The sequence below is a fragment of the Cavia porcellus genome, unplaced genomic scaffold, assembly GCF_034190915.1.
Source record: "Cavia porcellus strain 051 isolate PalLab524CR breed Dunkin Hartley unplaced genomic scaffold, mCavPor4.1 scaffold_2, whole genome shotgun sequence".
Taxonomy (NCBI): Eukaryota; Metazoa; Chordata; class Mammalia; order Rodentia; family Caviidae; genus Cavia; species Cavia porcellus.
The window spans coordinates 86853502-86878822 of record NW_026947485.1 but is presented as its reverse complement, the minus strand read 5'-3'; the positions used below and the strand labels follow the sequence as shown (position 1 = coordinate 86878822).

The following is a 25321-nucleotide window of genomic DNA, read 5'->3' as shown; positions in this document are numbered from 1 at the left end:
CCTGTGTGCCTTTGAAGAGTGGCCCTGTGGTACAATGCAAAGCATATAAGCTTTGGAGAAAGAGATTGAAATCCCAGACTAGTACTCATTTGCTGTGTGACCTCAGACCTGTGACCTGCCTTCTCTGAGCCCTGGATTCTTAATTAGTCAAGTGGAGAAACTCAGTCCTCTTCGGTTAGTTTTTGTAAGGATGAACACTGACCTAAGCACTGCATTTCTATGGCAACTGTGTATGAAATGGTTGTGAGATGCTTTACCTCCCTGGTGAAGGCCTAACGCTCCTTCTCGCACCAGTGAGTGTTTCATGGGCATCGTCCTACCCTCCTCCCTGCTTCTCCAGCTCGGTGAGTGCAGAAGTCACATGGCAGGTGATCAAATGCACTCTGGAGCTCTAGTCTGGCAGCTTGTGCAAAATGAGATGCTACCTAGTCCTCTGAGCTGTTTCTGTCCGAGCTTACAGTTCACAGAGCCATCTTCTTTTTCTTGGTGTGTGAATTCAGAGTAAATACCGTCAGCATCCTGGCTCATTCAAGTACACGACTGTGACGGACACCCCCAACCTCCTTCACGCGAAGTTCAGCAACCAGATCACCAATGAGGTAAAAATCTTCAGGTGGCTTTTTAGCAGCCGTGAGGTTGTCAAAAAATATGTGTGAATGTTGATGGGCCGGAAGGAGGGGATCAGATGTGCGTGGAGAGAAAGACAGCATTGCACAGAGCCCATGTATTTTCCAGAGGGCAAGAAGGCCAGTCTCACTGCCCTTGTGCAGGCTAGACCAACAGCACTGGCATCCCTGGGAGCTACGGGCTGTGCCCAATCTCAGGCCCTAACCTGGAGCTGCAGACTGCAAAATCAGTTAACAAGAGCCTCACATGATTCCTTTGCCTCTGAAGTCTGAGAAGTTATAGTCCATAGCTCAGTTGTTCTCTCTAAGCAAATATTAGCTGACCAATTTTACCTTGTCATCCTGATGGTCATTATAAGGAGGACTAATTTGTCCTCCTTATAATGAAGGACAATTTACAGTGCAGTGCTTGTCAGGTTGCTAGGTGACCCTCCACATCTTCTTGATACTAGTTGATTCAGACTTTACCTGCAGAGGGGAGATGTAGGAGAAAGAATCTCATGCCAGAAAGTCATCTTTCCTGCCCTATTGCTTTTACTTCTTGCAGTTGCTGAGCTACAGGCTTGAAATAGGTGAGCTGAGCATAGATATAAATGGTGAATCATCTTTAGTTTTTAAGACTCTCCTGACTCTAACTTTTAGAAGTCAAATGATACTTGGCTATTTATACTGTTAACTTCCACATTCATCCCAGGTAAGAAAGTAAGAAGTAGAAGCTGTAGAAAAGGAAATCCAAAGAGGTGGAAATTCAGGATGTGAAGCATTGATGTTAGCAGCTTTCCATCCTTATTTTACTTTTCTGGATTCTTTTGTGCACTGTGTACTATGAGGCAGTGATGACCTTCAGGGTGGAGGTCTGGCCTTGGAGAATTTAGCAAACCCAGTCCCAATTCTAATCATGGGTGGTGGACCAGGATAGCCAGGTCAACCCTGGCAAAAGTCCACTCATGCAAAGGAATCTGGGGCATTAGGAGAGGATGCAGATCAGGGCTGAGCACCTCCTGTCTGCTAGGTAGAGATTCTCTACATTTTCCAGGTCTAGCATTGTGTTGTGGTGGTCCTCAAGGACAAGGTCAGTGGTGTGAGGACCTCAGTGATTAGTATTCTTAAATATATTTGTCATTCCTTGGCCTATTTTGCAAAGCACATTTCAGTGGTTTTTTCCCCCACTCCTTTTGAGTCATAGAGCAGGTCTATTGAAAGAAATGTCTTCCCGAGGTGACAATGTACCTATGCCACTGGAACGGCCTTTTATTGCCTTGTTTCCCCAGTTGCGAAGGAGAGCCTCCCAGCACTGCACAAAGCACAGTGATGACCTCTTTGCCTTTTTCTTTTGGGCACAGCGCCTCTACAGAGCAGCTGGAGAGGATGCGCGACACCAGTACACCACGACCCTGGGCCTGCCCGAGTTCACCCGAGCAAAAACAAACGCAGCCAATCTGAGCGATGTAAGCCCATCTTCCTACTGAAGTTCAAGCATACTCCACAGCCATGCTTGTGTCGGTCATCTAGCGGCAAGCTTTCCGGCATCCATAGAAGCTTTTAAAATGTGTGTTCTAGATGCCCATGTTAAATCCACATACCTTTTCACAAACGTGTTACATGCTTATGTGTGCTCAGAGACCACCACAGGGTGTGTGCTAATGAGATTTTCTCTGCAAAATAGAAAGCTTTTGTGGGACAGAAATTGATCCTGGAACACTGTACTGCAAATGAAAGGAATAGCTTTTGTTCACTGATTTGCAGAACTTGCTTTTTTTCAAAGATGTACATATGTTCCCACTTTAGGCAAGATACCAGGAGTCTTGGCGTAATCTTCGAGCTCAAGGCTACAAGCTGACAATAGACGCGCTCCCCTTCCAGGCTGCACGGGCCTCGGGAGACATGGCCAGTGATGTGAGTGGAATGCTGTGACCTTCTGTCTTGCCTCATATCTGTTAACTTCATGTAAAACAGGGTCTACGGCTGATTTTCTTGAATTAAAGCAAATCTATAACTGTGTGAGACAGGATGTCACCTGCAGAATATATTAGTTATAAACGAGATCCTTTGACAGAGGGAGGAAAAAAGAGGCTCTGTTAATCGCAAGCTAAATTCGGCAAAGGTCTCTAGCCAGAAGGAGCTACGGACTGATTTCAAATTGCAAAATCTAGGCAGCAGTTCCCCAGAGCATGAGAGCAGCCTGATGCGCAGCTCCACCCTAAGTGAAAAGAAGACTGGGCTGGAACTCACCAGGCTGGAACACACTTCTGTGCAGCTCTCTGTACTTCCCCTCGTCTGTGTTGGGATTTGCCCACTGCGTTTCAGCCACTCTGTTGATAACATTCATAGCTTTGGGACATGAAGGTGACTTTCTCTTTCCCACAAACAAATTACTGAAAATGTGGACTTCAAATACATGGATCCTGTCTTTTGGGTTTAATGTTTTGCCAAGTGTAAATGGCTAAAGCACAAATTTCTCTTTTACTCTTTTTTAATAAATTCCTTTTGGCCACAGGATGTGTAAGGGGGGAGGGTGGCACCCTGACTTTGGTTCTGAGGATCTGGCTTTAATTAGATAGGAAGAATGGAGCGATGTTTTAATTATTCATCTGCCAGGGAGGTGGACATGTTCTCTGACAGCCCCCACACTGTGGTCTTGCAACCATTACCCCCTAATGTGAGAAGAGGGGATTTTTCTGGGGTCTGCTGGCCCCTGACCAGCTGCTCCTCCTTCCCAGTTTCTCTACAGGCACGACTTTGTGAAGGAGAGAGGGAGGCTCATCGGGGTGCGGAGCGTGAGTGAGGACCCCCGGCTGCAGCACTGCCGGCGCATGGGCCAGCTGCAAAGCGAGCATCAGTACAAGAGGGAGGCAGCCAGCAGCCAAGCTCAGTGCCACCTGCCCTTGGACATGGTGCACCTGGTCCATGCCAGGAAGGCCCAGGCCCTGGCCAGCGACCGTGACTACCGGACCCAGTGCCATGAATTCACGGCGCTGCCCGAGGACCTGCGAATGGCCTGGGCCAGGAAAGCCCACGCCCTACAGAGTGAGGTGAGGGGCCTGTGGAAGGCAGCCCAGTTCACCTTTCTCCGGCCTTCATGCCAGTGTTTAATCTTCATATCTTCCTTGGCCTTCTTGAGCCTCCCTGGACCGAATAATGACTTTCCTGGCCTCTGTCATCTAGGTTGGAATCATTTATTCACTTATTTACACAATATTTATGGAGCAGCTACTATGTTCCAGGCACTAAGCCAGGCCCTATGAATATAGCAGTAAACAAAAGAGTAAAAACTTTCCATTATTCTGAAACTTCAATTATCCTAAAAGATGACAAGCCAGGATGACTAGGGAAAATGTAGTATGTCATATGGCAGGGCTTGCTTTGGAGACAAATGGAGCAGGAAGGTACGGTGGGAGTATGTGTGTGTGTGTGTGCACATGAGCATTTAAAATAGGGTATTAGCGGAATGCAGTGGTGCATACCTCTAATGCCAGCACTCAGGAGGGTGAGGCAAGAAGATCTCTGAGTTTGAGGCCATCTTGGGGTTCCACAGTGAGTTCAAGGCCAGTTGGAACTATATAGCCACTCTGTTTCTTAAAAAATCACAAGATAAATAATAAAAAAGTAGGGCATCAAAGTAGTTCTCATTGGAAAGGCAACGTTTCAACAAAGGATAAAAGGAGATGAGGGAAGGTACAGAAAATTATAGGCAAGCAGGGCAGCATGCTCAGAGACAGAGCCTCAGCATAATTGGGGCTGGAGAAAAGCAAGGGGTGGCTGAGTGGAGGAATTTCAAGGGGGTAGAGTCCAAGAGAGAACAGGGCAATGCTGAGGACAGGCAAGGTGGAGGCGGCCACGGCGGCCGGTGTTGACTGACCGCTTCCTGTTGCTCTGCCTTTGCTGCCGTTCTGAGGTAGGGCCAGTTGCTATTTCCTGTTTTGGTTGTGAGGGAGGGAGATACTGAGGCAGGACTGGCTGCAGAACCTACGCTCTGAGCTCTCCTGCTTTCTTTGAAGGAGCTTAGAGGCAGGGCACTGTGCTCCTCAGGGTACCCATGTAGCTTCTGAGGCTCAGAAAAGGGAGGGCTTTCCTGAGCAGGTTGGGGGGGGTGGTCCCAGCCCCTCGGATGATGCGGTGGGCTCCAGATTACAACTCCGAGCTGCAAATCCCAGCTGCTCCACACTTGCTGTGTGAGCTCGGGCAAGTCTTGGCCTTATGAAGCCTTGCCAAGCCATGGGGACAACGTCATGGAGCACAGTAACGGTGACAATGTGATTACTAGCAGTGTTTATGGTACTACGACTCTGTAATGTCGTAGGCATACTCCTTTGTTGGGGGGGGGGTGTTGCCCTTGCATTGCAGGATTCTGTGCAGCATCCTCTGGGTGTCTATGGAACCAACCAAAAACATTTCCAAATACTGTCCAGTGTCCCAGATGACAAAATTCACCCTGGTGGAGAATATGGCTCTCGGTTGAGTACTGGTCAGTGTGAATGAAGTGCTTCCCATGATGCCTGGGCCACGAACAGATGCCTAAGTACTAGCTGAGTCCTAATAGGTGCCCCTCCACCAGTGTTCCCAGTGTCAGTTGCTTTCCAGGCAATGCCTGCTCTTGATTATATATTGTAGGAGGTGGGATGTTATGATCACATGACTGGTTATATTATTTATTGATGTCATGATTAACTATAATTTGGTGTGCTGTGATGTCGCATGATTCACATCAGAGAGCGAGTGGAGTAGTCTGAGTTCCTCAGAGCTACATTGGGAACTTAACTACCACAGTGCCCGCTCAGGCTCCCTGTAGAGTCCTTGTCCTAGCAGAAGGCCTTCCTAAGACCCTAAAAGGGTGACCCTCCAGGGCCCAACCAGGGACCCTCTGGTCACAACCCATTATTTGGAAGAAAAGAAGTCTTCTGAGACAGGACAGGACCCACGAGGAAGACTGAGGCTTCCTGGGAAAGACAAGGAGGTGGAGCCAGAAGGTGGCGATAAGAGACAGCCTTGTCACCTGCTGGCTGAGTGTCCTCAAGTGACCGTTTCACTTTCTAGAATCTCTCTCTTCATCAGAAAGACAAAAGTTTGAGCTGATCCATGATCTTAGCTTTTGAGATCTAAGAAAAAAAATCTGTGTTTTTAGTTCTGGGAATTGAACCCAGGGAGCTGTAAGCTTCATCCTAGTTTGCTATTATTACTGTTGTTATTGTTTTTATTTATTCTTAGTAAGGCCTTCCTAAGTTGCTTAGGCTGTACTTGAACTAGGGATCCTTCTGCTCTACACTCCCAAGTATTCAGGGTGCCACCACACCTAGGAAAAATGTTTAAATAGTAGGATCTATACAATATCAGATTTTATTTTACTAAGGAAAAAGAAATCCTGAAGGTGTGATTTATATAATTGCTATTTCTGAAAAGAAAAGATATTTAAATACCATTTTAAGAAACAGGCCATAATCCCAAAAGGAGAAATGGCAGGATACCTATTAATTTTTTCAGTACTGGGGATAGAACTCAGGGCCTCCTGCATGGTAGGCAGTGCTCTCCCACTGAGCTAAATCACCAGATCTTTTCATTTATTTATTTTTAAATTTTCATATAGGGCCTCACTAAGTTGCCTCGATCCTCCTGCCTCAGCCTCTGAATAGCTGGGATTACAGCCATGTGATACCATGTCCATCTTATTTGTATTTTCAGACTACAAATTGGTTATTTTAGAGGTCTGCATTCCAAGAGATTATAAAGAGCAGACTTCAAAATTCCCAGCTTCTTCTGAGGTTTTATCTTTATGATGGTCATGATCAGAAGTTTAACTTCACGGGGGTATATCGCACACAAAAAGAAAAAATGCTCAATGAATTTTATTTGCTCACTGAAAGTTTCCTCATCTTGGTTCTTTCTGACCTTGATATTCCATGTTCCTTTCATGCACTCTCACTAGGGCTGCAGACAGTTGTGCCCACCCTGTATGGGGAGTGACCTCAGGTAGATGCTTGGGGCTCCCCTGGCTTTGTTTCTCCATCAGAAAGAACAACATTAATAGCAATAGCAAAAATGTATGGACCCTTTACCCTGGGCCAGGTATTAGTATAAATATTTAGCAGTTTCATTTAACATCTCCATAGGTTCTGTAGTATCTATATTTTTGTAGATGCAGCAATGAGGCACCAATAACCTCATAACTTAACCTAGGCTATAAGTGGGCAGGGCACGCAGCTAGCAAGAGGCAAAGTAGGTCTTCGGCCTTGGACTCTTGTCCCCTGAATCTGTCTCATTGGCTTCCCCAGGCGGCTGGGTTATGAACTGAGGTGCTCTGGCTTCTGAGTCTGGGGCCTTAATCATTACCAATGTGATTTGCTCAAAGTGTGTAGCCCATAGCTTTCCTATCCAAACATCATTTGAACACCAACGTTGTTCTTAGATGAAAATGGAAACTTTCCTTTGCAAAATGAGATAATGATCTAAACCAAGCTCCTGCGCATCATGTAGTGATAATAACATTTTTGGTATTAGTTTTGTTTTTTTGACACAGGGTCACACTGTGTAGTACAGGGTGGCCCTGAACTCACTATGTAGCTGGCTTTGAACTTGCAGAGACTCTTGCCTCGGGGTCCTGAGTGTTGGGGTTACAGAATGCACCACCACATCCAGCTATAACATTTCTGCTTGTGACAAATATATGCCTTCTTGTAGACATCTCCTGGGTGTACCTACTTCCATCATTCCTGTGTTCATGAGAACGCAGGGACTCAATGCTGTAGCTGGTATATTTGCAACCCAGGACTGTGAAATAGGGGCACTAGGAAACCCTACATGTAAATCTGCAGATGACTTCCACACCTCAATCTGTGTAAGGAAAAGGGGTGAGGTAGCATTTGAGGAAGCCAGATTCAGCTGGGCAGTTTGGGAAGGTCTATTATTATTTTAAAGTCATCCTTCAAAACCATCTTCAGGTAGCTGACTCCTGTCTGCTCCCCTCTTTTCCCTTCTCCCCTCTTTTATCCTAAAGTCTGGGGCAGGTGTGTTGTTTTTAGGGTCTGCGTGAATAGTCAAAGCTGGGCCGGGAGCTGAGATATCAATAGACAATCCATTTATAAGAGAGTTTGAGGCACAGTTAGATCTTTGGGGAACCTGCATCTTGCTTTCTGACTTACCTGCAATCGTACTGTTCAGCTCAACAAAAGGCGAGTTGAAAGAGCGCTCCCCACTTCATCTCGCTTATGAAAGGAGCAAACCCTGGCTGTGAAGAGGCCCTGTAGGATTATTCTCTCCAACTTAGAAATTTATCCAATTTTCTTTGTTCTTTATCAGAGTAGAAGGCAAAAGCTTTGCCAGTGTAGACTGAAAGATCGCGGTGTAAAAAGCAATCTTACTGACATGGGGTTTTGAAACCTGGTCCCGAGCTTGAGTGATGTCTCCCTTCGCCAGTCAGCAAGCAGAGTCGAATTTGCACAGGAACATTAACCAGCAGACAGTAGATCAGAAACGGACCCTCTTTGAGGCGCGCTGTGAGGAATGCTGTGAATCCTGAAATGAAAGAAAACTAAAAAGGCCGAGAGGCTGATTTCTGGAGTGATAGTTTGCGTTACAGCAGAGGTTATATCTAAATTAGAGAAACGCCATCAACTTCCTTTAGATCCAAACCTTAGATTTCCTGAGAGAGTTTTTTTCCCCCCTCAACCTTTAAAATGCCTAATTTCCATAAAGAGAAGAAGAAAGGCATTTGGGTGACTGTCTCATTGCAGATAATGTGGACAGATCAAGGAATCATAGCAAGATTTGATATATTTAGGGGTCTCTCGATCAGACCTATTGTCTCGGAGCACCTCTTAGTATTTCCTCCCAGTACTCATCTTCTGAGCCTTTAAAATAAAGAGAGGAAGGCTTAGTCTATATTTGCTATGTAAGCAAATCATAATGAGCCACAATGAGAGAAGGAGATAAACTGAGTCTTGAAAAGATTAATAAGCCTGTTGTGTTCAAATTTTCTGCAGTTTTTAAGGTCCTGCTGTATCTGATTCCTACCTCTTCCACTGATATTACTGCAAGAACAAAACCCCAGCTGGCTCCTGTCCCCAGTACTCTCAGGTGTTTTGAGGAGAACAGCAGGGTTATTGTGACCCTCAAGTGTCACTGAGAGAAACTGAGTCGCATTTTGGTAAAGCGATTTGCTCCAAGTTACAGAAAGTTTCATCCAGGACTCAGCACCCTTTTATTAACTGAATGGGGGTAGACTGTTTTTGTTGATGCAGGCAGTCAGAATGAAATAAAGTGATGCCAGCTCGGATGTGAGCACCTTTTCAGCTTTGTCATTAAGAGATTGACTGCAGAAATCATCATTTGCTTCAAATCTTGCTAATTCATTCACTGGGGTTGGAGGACTTTTTGTATCTATGCATGATCCATTATTTAATTCCTGGTAAAATGCACAAATTCACACAGTTGGATTTGATAACATGCAGAAGATGCTCTCAGGGAAGATACTGAACTGTTTTGCTGAAGCTTTATTACAAGCTAAGGACCCTCTTGAAATGCTTTAAACCACCGTAGGTTATCTCCCAGGATGCTTTATCTCCCATGCTTTTCTTCTTGCAGTTTCACTACAAATCAGACCTGCTGGGCATGAAGGGGGCGGGATGGCTGGCACTGAATTCTCCACAGATAGAGAGAGCAAAGAAGGCTGGAGAGCTCATCAGTGAGGTACCTGGAACCACCATGACCACAGGGCCCACCTAACATTTCCTGTTTTTTAACTTTTATTTGTTGTATCAGAATCGAACTCAGAACCTCAGGCTTGCCAGGCAGGAGCTATGCCGCTGGCTAGCATTGCCTTTTGGAGACAGAACCTATTTATTGAGTATAGATGCCTAGAGGGAGCAGGGCCCCTGCTGACTTTGTGGTATTTTTCTGGGATTTTTTGTAACCAAATTGTAAAACAAAGAGCAATTTTTCTCTGAATAATTTCACTGCTGGGGAACTAATGCATCGCACAGTTATAGTCTGCAGTGGTCCCCTGTTTTCATTGGGATGGGGAGGCGGTCGGGGCCCTGTGGCTTTCTGACTTCCAGAGGCATTAAAAGCAGCACAGTGATAGGGACAGGAGCTGGGCTCTCCACCAGACTGATGGGGCTCCTGCCCTGGGATCCCCTTGAGGGTAGCACTGCCTCCTTCAGTTTCTTAACATCGTAACTTACTCAGACAGTCTGAGCCAGGTCCCTTTGATGCTGGAAGCTGCCCTTTACTAAATTCCTTTGTATCAGGAGCCGCTTTCTTCCAGAGAGTAAATACCTGTCAAATGTTCCCCTCATCACAGAGAAAAGCCTGGGGGTTTTTCAACTTTTTTTGAGGGGGGTACTGGGAATTTAATTCACGATCTCATGCTTGCCAGGTAGCTGCTGTGCCACTGAGTTAGATCCCTGGCCTATTTTTCAGTTTTGATGGTTAGATGGCCACCAAAAAAAGAGACTCATCCAATATCAGTGGTACATTTGGACCCAAGAAGGTGGGGTAAAGCAACACCGGGAAAATGTATGAGGTTTGATTGTGTTTTGTGGGAATCGTTTTCCTTTTCAGACCAAATACCGTAAAAAGCCAGACAGTATCAAGTTCACTACGGTGGTTGACTCCCCAGACCTGGTTCATGCCAAAAACAGCTACCTGCACTGCAACGAGGTGGGTTCTTTCTCCTCACTCATCCTGGCCGAGAAGTAGGGTAGTGCTGTTCAGTAGTCAGTGCTGAGCAACATGGGCTCTGGGTAGCTGTGAGTGCAGCGCTATCTGGATGATCGTGAACCAGTTGCTTTATCTCTTCTAGCCTTGTTTCCCTTATTTGAAGGAGATGGGGCTGAGGGGGTAATAACAGCTATTTCATAAGATCGAGTGACTTAAATGAAGATTAAATACATGAAAGCAAATAAAGTTTTAGCAAGTCCTGGGATCGTAGTACGTCTTTTAGAACTGTCTCCTGTTACGGTTTTTTCATAATGATAATAATGCCAATCATTATTGATGATCCCATACCAAACATGAGATCAGATGCATCTTAATTGCTGATGGAATGACAGTGGAATTAAAAGCTTAATACATTCCAGAAAAGAAGTCTTTTTTTTTTCTCTGAAGAAGTCATATTTGAGGTCTTTCTTTTCTGTTCTTGCTCTGTGTGAGTTAGCCCAATTTCCTCTTGCCTGTATTTATTTAAAGGAAGAAAAAGCTAACTTATCCCCACCCCACCCTGAACTATCAAGGGACTCAACACCCCCTTACACACAGCAGCAGAACTGCCTCAGCCTCCCAGAGAGCTCAAGAGCTGCACCGACCAGTTCATGTTTGCAAACTCAACTATCACATTTTCCTCTCTTAAAAGCCGAGGAGGCTAAAACACTTCCTCACATTATTTACAGGTCTTAACATGGTGCCCTGAAAATAACAACCTACATGAAGCTTGAGGTTTAAATTCCATTTTCCTGGGTGAACTATGAAAGCTTTAATTCTTTGAATTTTCTTTAAGGTATTTTAAATGAAAAGGGATTATTACATGTATGCAATAGTATTTTGACTGTTGCTGTTAAACAACAAAGACCTGAGACTACATTTTTTTTTACCAATAAAAATATGCAGTGGTCAGCTATGAAGATTCTCTGCAGTAAACCACATTTTAAAATGCACATCACCAAGGCCGACCAGGATATAGGTTTGTGGCCCATAATGAGCAGATCTTGGTATTTTTAACAGGCTCTATTTAAAACCAGCTACCCACATGTGACCCTGGACACATGGGAACCTTCCTCCAGCAGAGGGTTCTAGAAGGATACTCTCCATGGGTGGGCCATCAGGTGGGAAGGGCAGGAGAGAGAACCAGTTGCTTTATCCTAGAGGATTCAGCAGTTGTAGATTTACCTTGACCTTGAACTGTCTCACCCACAGCGCCTGTACAAGTTGGGAGATGCAGAATCCCTGCACAGGTATACTGTGATCCCTGACCACCCTGAGTTTGCCCGAGCCCGCCTCAATGCCTTGCATCTGAGTGAGGTGAGTGAGCCTCTGTTATGCGATTCGTGCTGGCTTTTGTAAAATTCTCTGCCCAGAATGGATTTTATTTGTTAAACAAAGCAAAACAATAAAAATCTTAGGAAAGAGGATGGGGAAAAAAAGAACACCTGGCTTAGAGTAGGACAAACTGCAGGTATGACTTCGTATCACTTTCCTTACTGGGGCTCAGTGTGTTCACCTGTAAAATGAGAATGGAGCTGGGCTAAGCTCAAGTTCCTTCCAGCTCTAAAAAACTGATTCCTGGATGGCTGAATGATCCCAGGGTCCCACCAGCGTAGACAGTCGCTCAGTTTATTTCCTGAACCCTTCTCATCACTCACTCCAAGGATTGTGCCCATATCTGGAAAGCTAGACTCCATGGTAGCCCATCCTGTGCGAATGTGGCTGGCTCCTTTGTGCTCAGAACCGTGCCCTCCAACACTGCAGTATCCCTTGGACGTGTGCCCTTTGCAGGACTAACTAAGACGCTGCTTCTTAAGCCCAGGCTTGTTGTTGGCAGGGGCTGGAGGCCCCTGGTTGTAACAGAATAGGCAGCCATGCGGCCAGCAAAGCTGTGATCCCAGGATAACAGATAGAGAGGCAGCAGAATCAAAAGACGCCGTCAGAACAGAGTAACACAGGCTGCGTGTGTCAGCCTGGGATGGTGCGCGGCCTCCTAGAGTCCGGCCATTCTTTCCTCCCTGGCCTGGCCATTGTGTCCTGGGGCTCCGAGCGGACACAGCTGCTGCGGCTCACCCCAGAGGTGGCGCCTTGCAGGGGTTGTAAGAGGCACCTTCTAGTTAGCGTGTGTATTAGTTTGTTGCGTTTGTAAAGCCCTGTGGGATCCCGCGCAGTGAATGCGCCTGTGCTTTGTAAATATGAGTTATTATGACCATTTGATGCTTTTGAGGGATGTGCAAAGGATAATTTTAGAACAGTAGCTCTGCGAGGCTGACCTCCATCTGGGGAAGCAGGTCCGCCTCCTCCGCAGAATACCCAGCTCATTAATGTGTGGAGGACGGGGCGGTGAGGCCTCTGCTGGAGGGACTGTCAGAGACACACTGCCAAGGAAACTGGCATGAAACCGCCGGTTCATCTAGGGCCCAGCTGAAGGAGGACAGAGCGGCTTCCCTCTCACAGGGGAGCCAGCCCACAGAGGCCGCGGTTGAAATTAGCTGCCAGGGTGCGTGGGTGTGGAAGACTCACAAACCTTATTTGAAAGAGCACTTCTTTGGGGCGTGTGGAACCAGCACAATTGGATCAAGTGCTCTGCTAGGAGGGTGTGGAGGCAGAGTGACCTTCCTGGGCAAAGAAAGCCATTGAGATGTGTAAGGCAGCCGAAATAACTCAAAATCAAATGACTCTAATGTGTGAGGATGAGGGCAAAACTGTGCCTACTGTGATCAAGAGGAGGAGCGCCCAGGATTCCAAATCAAAGCGCCTGCGGAATCTAAAGAACCCAGTGGCAAGGCAAAAACCTCTGCAGAATAAAAACCCAGGGAGGAAGTGATCACAATCAGGCAAAATAGCACACGGGGAGGGAGCCCTGGAGAAAGGGAACCAGTGCACTGGGGGTCTTGAGTCATCCTCTCTCTGCTTGATCGTCAGTTACCCAAACTTGGAAGCTGGCTGCCTTGGACACCAACATGGAGTGGTATTGAACTCTGAGGCTGTGCAAAGTTTGTTGGCATGAAGTAGTCTGGGTCTGGGGCAGAGGTGAAGGCCCGGTGCCCGGCTCACAGAGAGTGGGAGAGCTCTGCCCACTATTTGCTGCTACAACACTGATGGAGTCACCAAAATAAGAAGCATGGTGCCAAGGAGTTGTTGCTGTGTTGTTATCTGAACGCTTCCCCCCTTCTATATACCTTTTAGTCCTAAAATGAGCTCAATAACTCAGGAAATCTAATCATTGGATCTGTCACCCATTGATTAGGCGCTTACCTCAGTAATGAGTAGATGTAGTCCAGGGCCCTGAACACAGTAGATGTTTGGCTGGTGCCTTTCGGTGTTGGACGCTGGAGTTGGAGGTGATGGTGGAGGTGATGATTCCAGTGGAGCGCAGAGATGATGACACCCACGCTGCTCAGCCCCAGTGCTCCGTGACCCCCACTAGTGAGTGTGAAGTCCAGTGTGGAAGCGGGCAGAAAACTTAGCTTTTCACCTGCCTGTTCTTCTTTGCTTGATCCTCCCTCCCCTGCAGGACAGAGCACTGGCCTTGACCTCTGTTTCCAGGTGATAAAAGTAAGGTTCTTAAGGGCCTACTGATCTGTTGTAGCTCACAGAATGAGCAAGTGGCCGACACGGTCTGGGGCTATCTCTTTGTCATTTGTTGGTGATTGGCTCTCCTGCCATCTCCCTTCTCTGTGGCGGAATAAAGGACAGCCTTCCACTGGGATCTCCCGAAGATTCCTTTCATGGAGCCATTCCCTTATCTTGAAAAAAAATTAGCTACATGAAGGCACAGAAGATTTTGATGCCCCTATCGGTGATCCCGGCCTATGTGAGGGCTAGGAGGATATGATTACAGGCTCTCAGGGGGGCACGAGCACAGTTTAAAAGGGAAAGGAATGAAAGCGAGATGAAGGACATGGGTCAGGTACCCTGTCAGCTTCTCCGCAATGTGTTTAGTGCAGGTGGAGGCTCTTCCTTTGGAGCAGGCGCCTGGGCCAGTGTGACATGTGGCTTGCCTTATAGGGATGAGGTGGAATGTGGCACCCGAGCCAGGCTGAGGGCTCCCCCAGAGTTAGTGGAACTGACACATACGTGGGTGCCAAGACTCAAAGAGCAGCACGATTGTCAGCATGTGGGGAGAAACGGGGTTCTGGAGCTCTGAGTTCTGGCATCCAGAAACAAGGCATGAAGAGAGAGTGCAGGGACAAGAAGATGAAGCCAGAGCTGCAGACCACAAGCCGCATGAGAGCCAGGCCTCACTGTCAGCTGGGGGCCTTCGCGCCGAAGGCCTTCATGGCCAACCCTCTCCAGTCCCAGGCGGGAAGTGCCCAGATTGAACAGGAGGTCTCGGGCTCCGCTGTCTTCACAACACACTAGATGTGGGAGCCACTCTGGCTGGGAACCAGTCGTACCCACACCAGATTACCGCTCCTTACTTAATTGTGCTTTTGTTTTCCCAATCCAGAAAGTCTACAGAAACTCTTGGGAGCAGACCCGGGCTGGTGGCTATGACTTCAGGCTGGATGCCATCCCGTTCCAGACGGCCCGCACGTCCAGGGAGATTGCCAGTGATGTAAGACCCTATGCTCCCTCTGTGGCTTACCGGTTTCATTCTGTTCTTCCCAGAACATTGACAGGCACAGGGTAGGCACCAGGAGTCAGAGTGTCACTTCCACACCAAAATGTAATGTGTGCTTCTGAAGAAAGACACAGGAGGTCAATTTTTTAGGCTCTCTGCCAGAAATTTGAGATTAGGGGTTTGTATTCCTCTCCCCTGTCTCTCAGGAGAGGCACTCTTTTTTTTTTTTTTTTTTTTTTTTTTGGTCTTTTCATTTTTATCGGTACCAGGGATCGAACTGACGACTGCCTGCTTGCAAGGCAGGCGCTTATGCCGCTGAGCTAAATCCCCAGCCCCAGGGGAGGCACTCTTAAAAGTTGGTGAGTGAGCACCTAGAAATCAGGAAGCACATGGTTGGGTGAGTGATTTTCATTAAAGGGACTTCTTCAAGTAGAGGCACAAGTACGGAGTGGAAAGCAATTGGGACTTTGCCACATTGACTTGAGTTTGAGTCTTGGCTGTGTGACTTGGGCAGGTTGCTTACACTCTCTGAACTCAAATTTCTATATCTATGAAAGAGTGATCTAATACCTGTCTTCTAGGACTAGTGTAGGGACAAAAATAAAATGGTTTGCAGTGCCCAGCACACAGCAGGTATTCAAAACATGGCATCTACTATTACTGAAGAGGAGAGCATTGTTGATTAGACACTATATGCCTGGCCACCCATGAATGGTTGTTTGCTAGTCCACCATGAGATAAGGACAGACCTCAGGGACAAGCATTCCAAAATTGACTTATTCATTAGATATAGAAACATCTAAGCATGTGATTGGTGGACTCAACTCACTGAAGAGGGCAAAGGACAATTTTGGGGTTATCAAGTGCTGGAGATAGGTATTTGACGGATTAGAAATTTAGCAATACTAAATGAAACAGGTCCTTCACAAATGATTTGAGAAGCACCAGACTAGGTTCCTGAAAGTTGGAAAGGCTTAGAAGAATGGACATATTTCCTTTCCTGGTGGAGTACAGATTACAGCCATGACAATACCAGAGTCACCATCAGTGGACATGGATTGGTGCCAGGCTTGAAGCTCAACACCCATCTTGTTGAATTTTCTCAATATGCTATGGGGATGGAGATTTCTCCCATTTATCAGATGGGGAAATTGAGGCTTAATAACTAGCCAAGATCACACAGCTTGGCCCATGGAATTTAAAGCCTGGCTTCATGCTGAGCTTACTGCTGAGAATCCTGTGGGCTGCCCCATCAGCGAGGGTGGCCATGGCGGGGTGCTGGGTCCCTGTGATTCACCTCTGTTCCTCTGCTTATCAGTTCCGGTACAAAGAGGCCTTCCTGCGGGACCGGGGCCTGCAGATTGGGTACCGAAGCATCAGTGATGACCCAAGGATGAAGCATTTCCTCAACGTTGGCAGGCTCCAGAGTGACAACGAGTACAAAAAGGACTTTGCCAAGAATCGGTTCCAGTTCCACAGCCGCACAGATCAGCCTGGCTTCCTCCAGGCCAAGAGGAGCCAGGAACTGGCCAGTCACGTGCATTACAGGCAGCCCCTGCCCCAGCCCACCTGTGACCCTGAGCAGCTGAGCTTGAGGCATGCAAGGAAGGCCCACCAGCTGCAGAGCGATGTGAGCACCTTTGCACATCTCATTCTACCTTCTGGTGGGGAGCTGGGCTGAGACAACACCCCAGACACTGGGATTTTAGAATCCAAAGGCATAGTGACAGTACTTACCATACCATTTCTGTGCTCTGTGCCACGCTGTGTGCCAAATGCTTTCTGAGCATCATGCTCTGTGGCCCCCATGATTCTACTACTGCCTTACTTTACAAGTGAGGAACCTGGGGACCAGAGAAGTTAAGCAGATCGGGGATACAGACCCTATTGTTTTGATATGAGGGCCCAGACCCTTGATCCCCTTACTGTACTTTGAGGGGTCTCACTAAGTTACCTGATCCAGCCCTTGCACTTTTCCCTGGAAGAAAACGAAGCTCAGGGAAGGGCAGTGACTTCTCTGAGACCCCAGAGAACCAGGTATCACCCCGGTCCCTCCTTACTCCACTGCCCCTCCCATCACTCAAACAGAAGATGTCAATGACAGCCCTGTCCTGGCCAGGCTCACAGCGGGTCCTCCATGCCAGGGAGCTCCAGCTTAAGACGAATCCACTCCCCTTGTCCCCGTTTTACTGACAACAACATATTGCTTGTCTCACTGCTGCAGTTTAATCCCAGTCACTCTGTGGTCAAAGCACCCCAACCCTGCCGACACATTCAGAATCTCTCGCTTCTTCCCTCCTCTCAGGTCAAGTACAGATCAGACTTGAATCTGACCAGAGGTGTTGGCTGGACCCCTCCTGGTTCCTACAAAGTAGAGATGGCTCGGCGCGCTGCAGAACTGGCCAACGCGAGGGCCCTGGGGGTCCGGGGGGCTTATGTGAGTAGCAAGCTACAAACCCCTCCTGCCTGGCAAGACCGCAGGAAAGACAAAGCCTTTGTTTCTTTTCAAAGTTTATTTTTGACCAGAGGTCAGTTGGCTCTAAAGAAGTGTGAAATGCAGCTGAGCAAGGCACCTAATTTCATGGGTCTGGGATGACCGGGTGGATGACACACAGGTTAAACTTCCTGCAGGCTTTTCTCTGAAGTCACAGCTATTAGTTCTGCAGAGGCGAACCTACTGGGGAGACATCAATCCCGGGCCAGGGCACCCAGGCTGCGCTGACTGCTTGCTTGTTACATGTGCAGAGAGGGTCAGGGACTTGCTAGCTGTAATAGCCTGCATTTTGAACCCTACTTTGTTCAGAAGAAAGACACGATGCCTAAATGAGAGATTGGCTTGCTTCTTTCTCATTCTTGCCTTGAGGATCTTTTTCCTTGGGCAGAGTGGAGGAGGGGACCGGAAGGGGAGGATAAATATGTTAAATGCTCAAGGAGCATCTTGGTGCATCCTGTGGGAGGGGTGGAGTGGAGGGGGCTTCATCTTAATCCAGGCAGATGCGTTTGATTTCTGCAGGGGGCACCGGAGGCAGTGGAGGCTGAAGATCATCTGAGGGGGGAGGTGAACCCAGATGCCACCGAGATCCTGCACGTCAGAAGGAAGAAGGCTCTGCTGATGTGAACACATGGACCCTGCTCCAGTTCTTGAGACGCCAGAGTGGAAGTCTGCTCCTCAGAGCCATGCTGGAAACGACTTCCACTTGGGCAACTGTAAAAATGGCACCACATCCCATCTCCAGATCTACCTTCATTAAAATAATGGCTCTGGAAGCAAACAGAAGATGTCGTAGTTTTGCTCTTTTGTGTAACACGTAGATGAGAATGGTGGGTGCTGTTGAGTATTCAGTTGTTCAGGGTGAGGAGTAAGGAGTCAAGGTGACTGTCAGCGGTGCTGAGCATTCTACTATCTCGAGTTTGTAGGTGTCCCTGATGGAGGCTATCTTTGTGAACACTGATTTTCTAGAAGGTATAGTAGGCAGAAAGGAGGCAAACCTAATGTGTCCAGTGTTGAGTCCATTGTTCCTGGGCTGCCCAGGAAGATAGAGGAAGCCTAGGAAGTTGTGGATGCTGGCTGGCCAGGCCCAGGGTGGATAGCAGGTGTCTGTGCCCAGAGCAGGGCACTCCATGGTGTGGCCTCCTGGGCACTCCATGCTGCCTGTATGGTCTTCTTAGTCTGGTGCAGAGGAGGATGAGCTCTGAGTCCAGGACAGCACCTTAGAAAACAGCCTCATTTTGCATTGTGGTTTTGATCCAGCTTAGGAACTTAGTAACTTGGGTGTAGACCCCTGGCTTTTTCCCACATTCCTGGCCCCAGCTCACGATCCCATAGACGTAGTAGATGCCATCCTTCTCACAGGTCAGAGGACCTCCAGAGTCACCCTGAGGGAAAAAGCAGCAGAAGTTCATCCTTGTGGACCTGAATGCATTCAGAGATGCCCCCGCCACCCCATCTCTCAAGGGTGCCAGAGGTGATGGGGTGGCATTGCCTGCTAACCATCCGGGCTTCTCTGGAAAGCCGTAACATTGCTCTTTTGGTCCCTCCCATGATGCAAGTCTCTGAACAAAAAAAGCTACACTGAGAGTCCAGGGTCGCAAGAGTCTTGGGAAAGCAACTCAGAGCTGCAGTCACAGTGTGACTGGCAGATCCTACATCCTGATCCTTACTCCTGCAGTGTTATCACTGCTAGTTCTTTTGGCAGTGGACCAGGGGGTGAACAGAGCCACCCACGGGGGAGGAGGACAGCGACTCAGTGGCAGCCATGGCCTGAGCATTCAACCTGGGCTGTGGGCTTCAAGCTTCTGCATTCCAACCGAGGCTCTGCCAGCTGCCAGCCATGGGCCTTGGGAGCCTGTTTCTCAGCTATAAACTATGCATAGCAACTGCTGCCCTTTCCCAGGGTTCAAGGATACTTTGGTTGTAAAATACACAGAACAGAGTCTGGTTCGTGTTAAGCCCTCATTGCAGAGGCGAGGATAAGTTTGGAGGAAAGGGCAGTGAGGAGGAGACTCACAAACAATGCTGCTATCACTAACAGGCCTTTAAAAATGAGCTCTCTCTTAATCCCAGCTACCCTGGGATGATCTTACAGACATGTTCATTCCATCAGGCACCAGAGACTGGAGAATTACTTGAGTGACTGATCAAGATCACATAATAACAGATGCAAACAGGTTTTAAACTCATGGGTATCTGTTTCCAAAACCTACAATGAAGCCTCTGAATTATCTAGGGAATTGAGCTGTGTTTTTTTTCTTCCTCATTTTCTAGTGATTTAGGACAAATCACCTCCATCTGCCCTTGCTGCTCCCTGAGTACATGGATATCTGTGACCCCTGGGGAAGGGACTAAGGGTCGCAATACAGTTTCTAGAGAAAGAAACTTCAGTTTCTCATCTCGTGTGGGCTAAGGGCTGGCAAGTCTGTTGGCCCCCCCTTGAATACTAGCAGGGAGGGGCTAGTATTCAAATGTGATCATTCTGGGGTTTCCAAGAAAGCTGAGCAGTTTATGAGGATATTAGGCAGAAAATCCTAAAATGAGCTATTCCTGGGAGTCTGGGAAGGATGTATCCTATGTGATGTGAGCCGTGCAGAGGAGCCCTGGGGTGCAGGCTGTGACATGGAGGAGGGTCTGAGGTCCCTTTAGCAACAGCTGATGGAACCAACACCTCTTCCCTCCCAAATCGTCTCTAAGTCACAACAGATCTTAGCAGCTGGGTGGGGGCAGAGTCCCAAAGGTCTGGTGGGGTGTCAGGCAGGTTCTAGAGTTGGCTGTGGTCACGGGGGGGGGGGGGAGATGTAGTTTGCTAGGACTAAATCCACCTCCTTATCGCTGTCTCTATTTCTATTTCTGTACATCTGTCTCATACACATTTAAACCCTAATGATTAAGAATATCATTGCAATATCTCTAAGCCTTACATCACTTTCCTTTTAGTCATTGATCTTACGGACAGTTCCTTGTTTAGTAGGATTTTCAGACACACTGCCCAAAACTGATGCCAGAAGTGCCCTGTTCTCATGTAAACATAGTGGAACAAAGTAGCAGAAGCTCTGGTGTCCTGCAGACCTAGAGTTTTCAAATTCAAGGCCTACTTGAAATACTATCCTATTGTGAAAGCTAAGCAGGACTTCTATATCCATACAATGATGACAATGACATTCGTTTTACCAGAGTTGTGAGAATTCAATAAGTTAAAATACAATGCAGCCGGGGCTGGAGATTTAGCTCAGCGACATAAGCGCCTGCCCTGCAAGCAGGCAGTCGTGAGTTCGATCCCCGGTACCGATAAAAAGGAAAAAGACAAAAAAAAAAAAAAAAAAAAAATACAGTGCAGCCAACATGACCTATGGGGATTATTACGCAGAGCCATCTGGTTTGATGTGGATTCTGATTGCTGCGGTCAGTTGTGCCCTGCCTGTGCCTTAGCTTTGTGACAGGTGACCCTGGCTCCCATTCCAGGATACTACAAGGCCTCTATGCTTGTGTAACATTCTGCCAACCTCTCCTTCACCAAGTGCCTTTGGAGTCTGACCTGGCAAGTATCTTGCCCAGGTTTCTGAAGGTTTCCTGCACAAATCATGCTGTCATCAATCGTTTGGTCATAGAGTCTTCGGGAGTTGCATAAAGTGTTGGCAATCAGCTTGACTTTTGCATCCAGAAGATGGCGGGAACCCTCCCCTGTGGACAGAAAAAAGAGTCACTAGGGTGGGGACAGAGTAGCATCCACCCAACCAGAAGCTAGTGGTACAAGGAGAAGGCCACCAGCCCTCAGCTCGGGAAGAAATGAGTTTCCTGGAAGACGGGCAGAGGAATTTCGTTTCCCAACACTGGGGAAGTTTCTCCTTTCCTTCAGCCTTCATCATGCCCGTGCAGCCCTGCGAAGCTGCACTGAGCACAGTGGAACAGAATCATTTATTTCCTCCTCTGACTTTTAACTAAACCACAAAATCCAAAAGGGCATGGATGATGTCTTAGCCATCTTTAAAACTGTCTAGCATCAGCAGAAAGGCTTGCATAAGTAGGTTCGGAATGAATGATTGCATTAAATTATCTGCTTCTAAGAGAAGACATCCCCCCACTGAAGATAATGAAATCAATTAAAATATGTGACTGCCTTTGAACAAAGTGTCTTAGAGGACTATTTGTGAAATACAAAATTGTTTTAACTTGAGGCCCTATAAGATCCTCAATGAAGACATTATCACGTTCCCTAGACCACAAGGAGTGGAACAGAGGTCAAAGGTTTAGATGGTCAAAGATTGAAGCAAACAAGAATCTTCTGGCTGGCCTACATTCCAGTCATGCTGAAATATCTTTCCCCAAAAGCCTCTGACAGTTTTGTATGGTACGTATCACTTTATTTCTTTCTTCTTTTTTTTTTTGTCTTTTTCCTTTTTATCTGTACAGGGGATCGAACTCACGACTGCCTTCTTGCAAGGCAGGCGCTTATGCCACTGAGCTAAATCCCCAGCCCCATGTATCACTTTCTTTAAAAATAGAGACCTCAGGTGGCTCTTGCTTCCCATTACTGAGGACAAGATTGGGAGAGACAACAAACGCATTTTGAGTATACGGGAAAGATTTGAAATACCTTCTGAATGTGTTTGTATTTGGTCATGATTCCACATCTCGGAGGTGGATGTAATTATTCGGAAATTAGAAGTGAGCTGTACACAATTTGTAATCGCCAGATCTTGGAAACAACCCAAGTGCCCATCAACTGAGGAATGGATAAAAAAGTTGTGGTATTTCTATACAATGGAGTATTATTCAGCTATAAAGAAGGATCACATTGAGATATTTATCAATAAATGGGCGCAGCTTGAGACCATACTCATAAGTGAAATAAATCAATCTCGCATGTGTGAATACCGAATAGTTTCCCTAATGTAAGTAATGATTCAAATATATAAAAATATGTGGTAATCATGATTCCCCATTAGGTGGCCTTAAAGCCTTATAAAGTTTTCACTCATTAATTAGAAAGGCTTTATTCTGGGCTTCTTGATATGAAAATATTTGAAGCTAGAGTATATGAAGTTTTACCCAAATATTTCAAGGAAAAAGACACTATGGTAACTACTATTAAGTCAGGTTATAAGGTGGTGAAGTACTAGGTTATTGAAACAGTCATGCTGTGACCTCTATTGTTATATTGTTATGTCCTGTTTTATCTCAATCTCCCCCTTATTGTTTCAAAAAAAAATTATTTAGTCATTTCTTATGTTTGTCTTAATTAAAGAAAAAATTCAAAAAAATTAGGATATATAAATAGTAACTCTTTTCGATTTCCTATTAACTTGTTTTGAAGTCCTGTAGTACTCCCACGATCTTGTTTTGACTGATTAGACTCTGTTCCATTCTATATGATAGTATCAAGTTTGAAGACATAGGCAACTACTTTGAAGACAATAAGATTCACTAAGATACCCATTCTGGTTTGACTATTGTCTTCTTTGGAAGTCCTGTAATGTTTACAATGCCTAAGTTTTATTGGTCTTGTTCTCTACTGTTTTGTCCAACTTTATAATATCTAATAAGATAGACAATTCTTTTTAAGGAAACAAGGGACAACGTTGATAACCATTGTTGATAAACTTGTACTCTGTTCTACACCATGTGCTATGTCTATCCTTGGTATTGACTGACAGCTTTGTTTTGCCATATTTGACTGTATTCTTCCCCCCCCCCAAAGAAAGTAATAAGCACTAAGGAGTAATAAAATCCAAGATGTGTAAATTTTGTTGTAAAAAAGAGAGGGAAAAAAAAAAAAGAAAAAGAGCTCTAACGGATATAACAGCAAGTGTGTTTGGGGGTGTTAAATAGCTGACTTTATCAATGTTTTTCGAACATTGAACACAGCTGTTTGCAGTCTCCCTGTTTGAATGTCCACCTTGTGTTCTTTGATACTGTGATTTGAGGAACTATTTTCAAGAAAATAGTGTGTAATCTACTAGCAGGTAATTTCTTACTGTTATGGTTTTTTGTTTTGTTTTGTTTTATTTTGTTTTGTAGTTCTGTATTGCGTGTACCCTTACGCCGCTTTGGTTTGTTTTGTGTTTTTCTCTTTTTCCTCTTAAATTAAAAAAAAAAAAAAAAAAAAAAAAAAAAAGAAGTGAGCTGTACAAGCAACAAAGCTGAGGATGCACAGCAGAGCTTGCAGTCAAGTACGTCTGGCACTAAAGCCCACGCTCTTTCCGCTCCACCCTCCCTAAAGTCTACGGAGGGACGGGGAGAGGTCTCTGTGGGCGCAGGATCCATGCTTGAGCAGAGTGAGGGTCTAGAGGCAGAGGCCAGGGACTGATATGGAAATCAGGGAAGACCAGGGAACATGTCCTGCAAACGGTAGGATTTACCTAGAGTTGGAATGATGAAGCAGGTGCTTTCTCTTGATAATGTTTTTTTAAACTTATTTCAAGTTAGAAGGACAGCTGGAGTTGGCCCTCTTTTCTCTGGTTGATGTAGCTCCCCTGAGTTGGGAGAGAATGCATGCATGGACTCACCTGTTTCTGTCACACCCCAGCCAGAGATGTGACACTCGGTCCCAGAGGGAAAAGAATCATCGGGCAAACAAACGGTCTTCACATATTTAGACTCCAGAGCACAGTGCCCATCCACTGGCTTTAACTTGAGCAAAGCTAGGTGGAGACAGGGGAGGAAATGGGTGTGACCTCATCTCTTTTGCAGAGAAGCATCAGCTTTCAGTGTGCTTTGGAAGGTGCTAACAGTGCAACTTCACCCTGCATGCCTGAAAAACCTCTTCCTTGGTCATTTGATTTTTCAAACGTTCACTCCAGAGGAGTAACACAGGCTGGGAGTAATACCAGGAATAATAAATGAGTTTGAAATGATTTCTAATCCATTTTATAAAACAGATTGTAAGAGTGGTAAAAGCTAGAGAGACAGAGACAGAAACACAGACAGAGACAGACAGAGAGAGACAGAGAGAGAGAGAGAGAGAGAGAGAGACAGAGAGAGACAGAGAGAGACAGAGACAGAGAGAAAGTGATAGAGACAGAGAAAGAGAGGCACAGAGACAAAGATCAATCCTGTGACACCAGTAGCTTAAGAATGTCATTGCTTCTGCACCATAGCATCCCAGGTGCCAATGCTGGGTGTGTCCATGTTCACGAGCAGGAAGCTTGGAGTTCAGCAACAGTGTTCCCATTTTCCCTAGCAGAAGCTCAGGGAGGTGATTCCATTCCCAGGTAAAAAGTGGGAGTTGGGATTCTCAATGCAATGCTCCTAGCATCCTGGCATCCCTCTCCCTCAGTTTAAGAGTCTGGGCTCATTTTTCCATAACACAAACATACATTCTTTAGACCTGAAAAGCTCTGGAATAAATTGTCTACCTTTCAGGTAGAAACCAACATTATCACAGAACTTTCTAAAACCAAGCCTCAGCTTCCCATCCGTGGAGAAATCCACCCACGTGACACACAGGAGAGCCATCAGAGGGGGGACTTGCCGATATCATTGTATGGAATCTCGTCTCTTTCATTATAGCAGCTGTACTTGATTATCTTCTCCACCCTGAAGGTCTGCTCATGGAATTCTGTCTTCTTCAGGTCCTGGTCCCCTAGTACCACTTTTAGATGTTTGGCCTTTATGCTGCAGAGGAAAATAAAATAGTTAAGAAATTGCACGGGACAGTAAGAGGCAAGACCCACACCCAGCTCTGCTCCTGGTGAGCTGTGTGATCTTTGCCCCTGGCTTTCTGCAGCCTCACTACCCTCATTCCTTGTCCTTTTCTCCCTCACAGAACCCTGCTGTGGATTCCAAATAAAATAGTATGCAAAACTGCTTTATTAAAAGAAGTAGACTCTGGCATGAGCTATTGTTTTTAATCCCAGTTTTCCAGTGAGATCTCCCATTCTCCCTGGGCCTTGATAAAGGACAGCCATCAAGGTCCTGAGCAAATCTGCTGAAATTCATTGACAG

General features: G+C 46.4%; 2 protein-coding genes across 10 annotated transcripts in view; one reads left to right on the top strand and one right to left on the bottom strand.

The window, feature by feature from the left end:
- Window positions 1-18160, top strand: part of Nrap (nebulin related anchoring protein) — a 66355-nt gene extending 48195 nt beyond the window's left edge. For 5 of the 8 annotated variants that reach the window (XM_063244757.1, XM_003475086.3, XM_063244756.1 and 2 more), the window contains 11 exons: window positions 501-599; window positions 1970-2074; window positions 2415-2522; window positions 3347-3658; window positions 9201-9305; window positions 10179-10277; window positions 11529-11633; window positions 14770-14877; window positions 16202-16513; window positions 17189-17320; window positions 17897-18160. In XM_063244757.1, coding sequence (XP_063100827.1) covers window positions 501-599; window positions 1970-2074; window positions 2415-2522; window positions 3347-3658; window positions 9201-9305; window positions 10179-10277; window positions 11529-11633; window positions 14770-14877; window positions 16202-16513; window positions 17189-17320; window positions 17897-18001 — 1590 coding nt within the window. In that variant the 3' untranslated portion in view covers window positions 18002-18160. The remainder of the gene's footprint in view (window positions 1-500; window positions 600-1969; window positions 2075-2414; window positions 2523-3346; window positions 3659-9200; window positions 9306-10178; window positions 10278-11528; window positions 11634-14769; window positions 14878-16201; window positions 16514-17188; window positions 17321-17896) is intronic. The other 3 variants (XM_063244759.1, XM_063244758.1, XM_013158398.2) reach the window with 1 other exon arrangement.
- Window positions 18161-18287: 127 nt separating this feature from the next.
- The window catches only part of Habp2 (hyaluronan binding protein 2), a 32853-nt gene continuing 25819 nt past the window's right edge, over window positions 18288-25321 (bottom strand). Inside the window, exons 10-14 of one of the 2 annotated variants that reach the window (XM_063244760.1) lie at window positions 24849-24991; window positions 23884-24018; window positions 21972-22100; window positions 20913-21058; window positions 18288-18759 (exon numbers count right to left, since the gene is read on the bottom strand). In XM_063244760.1, the coding sequence (XP_063100830.1) occupies window positions 18595-18759; window positions 20913-21058; window positions 21972-22100; window positions 23884-24018; window positions 24849-24991 (718 nt within the window). In that variant the 3' untranslated portion in view covers window positions 18288-18594. The remainder of the gene's footprint in view (window positions 18760-20912; window positions 21059-21971; window positions 22101-23883; window positions 24019-24848; window positions 24992-25321) is intronic. The other variant, XM_013158399.2, reaches the window with a different exon arrangement.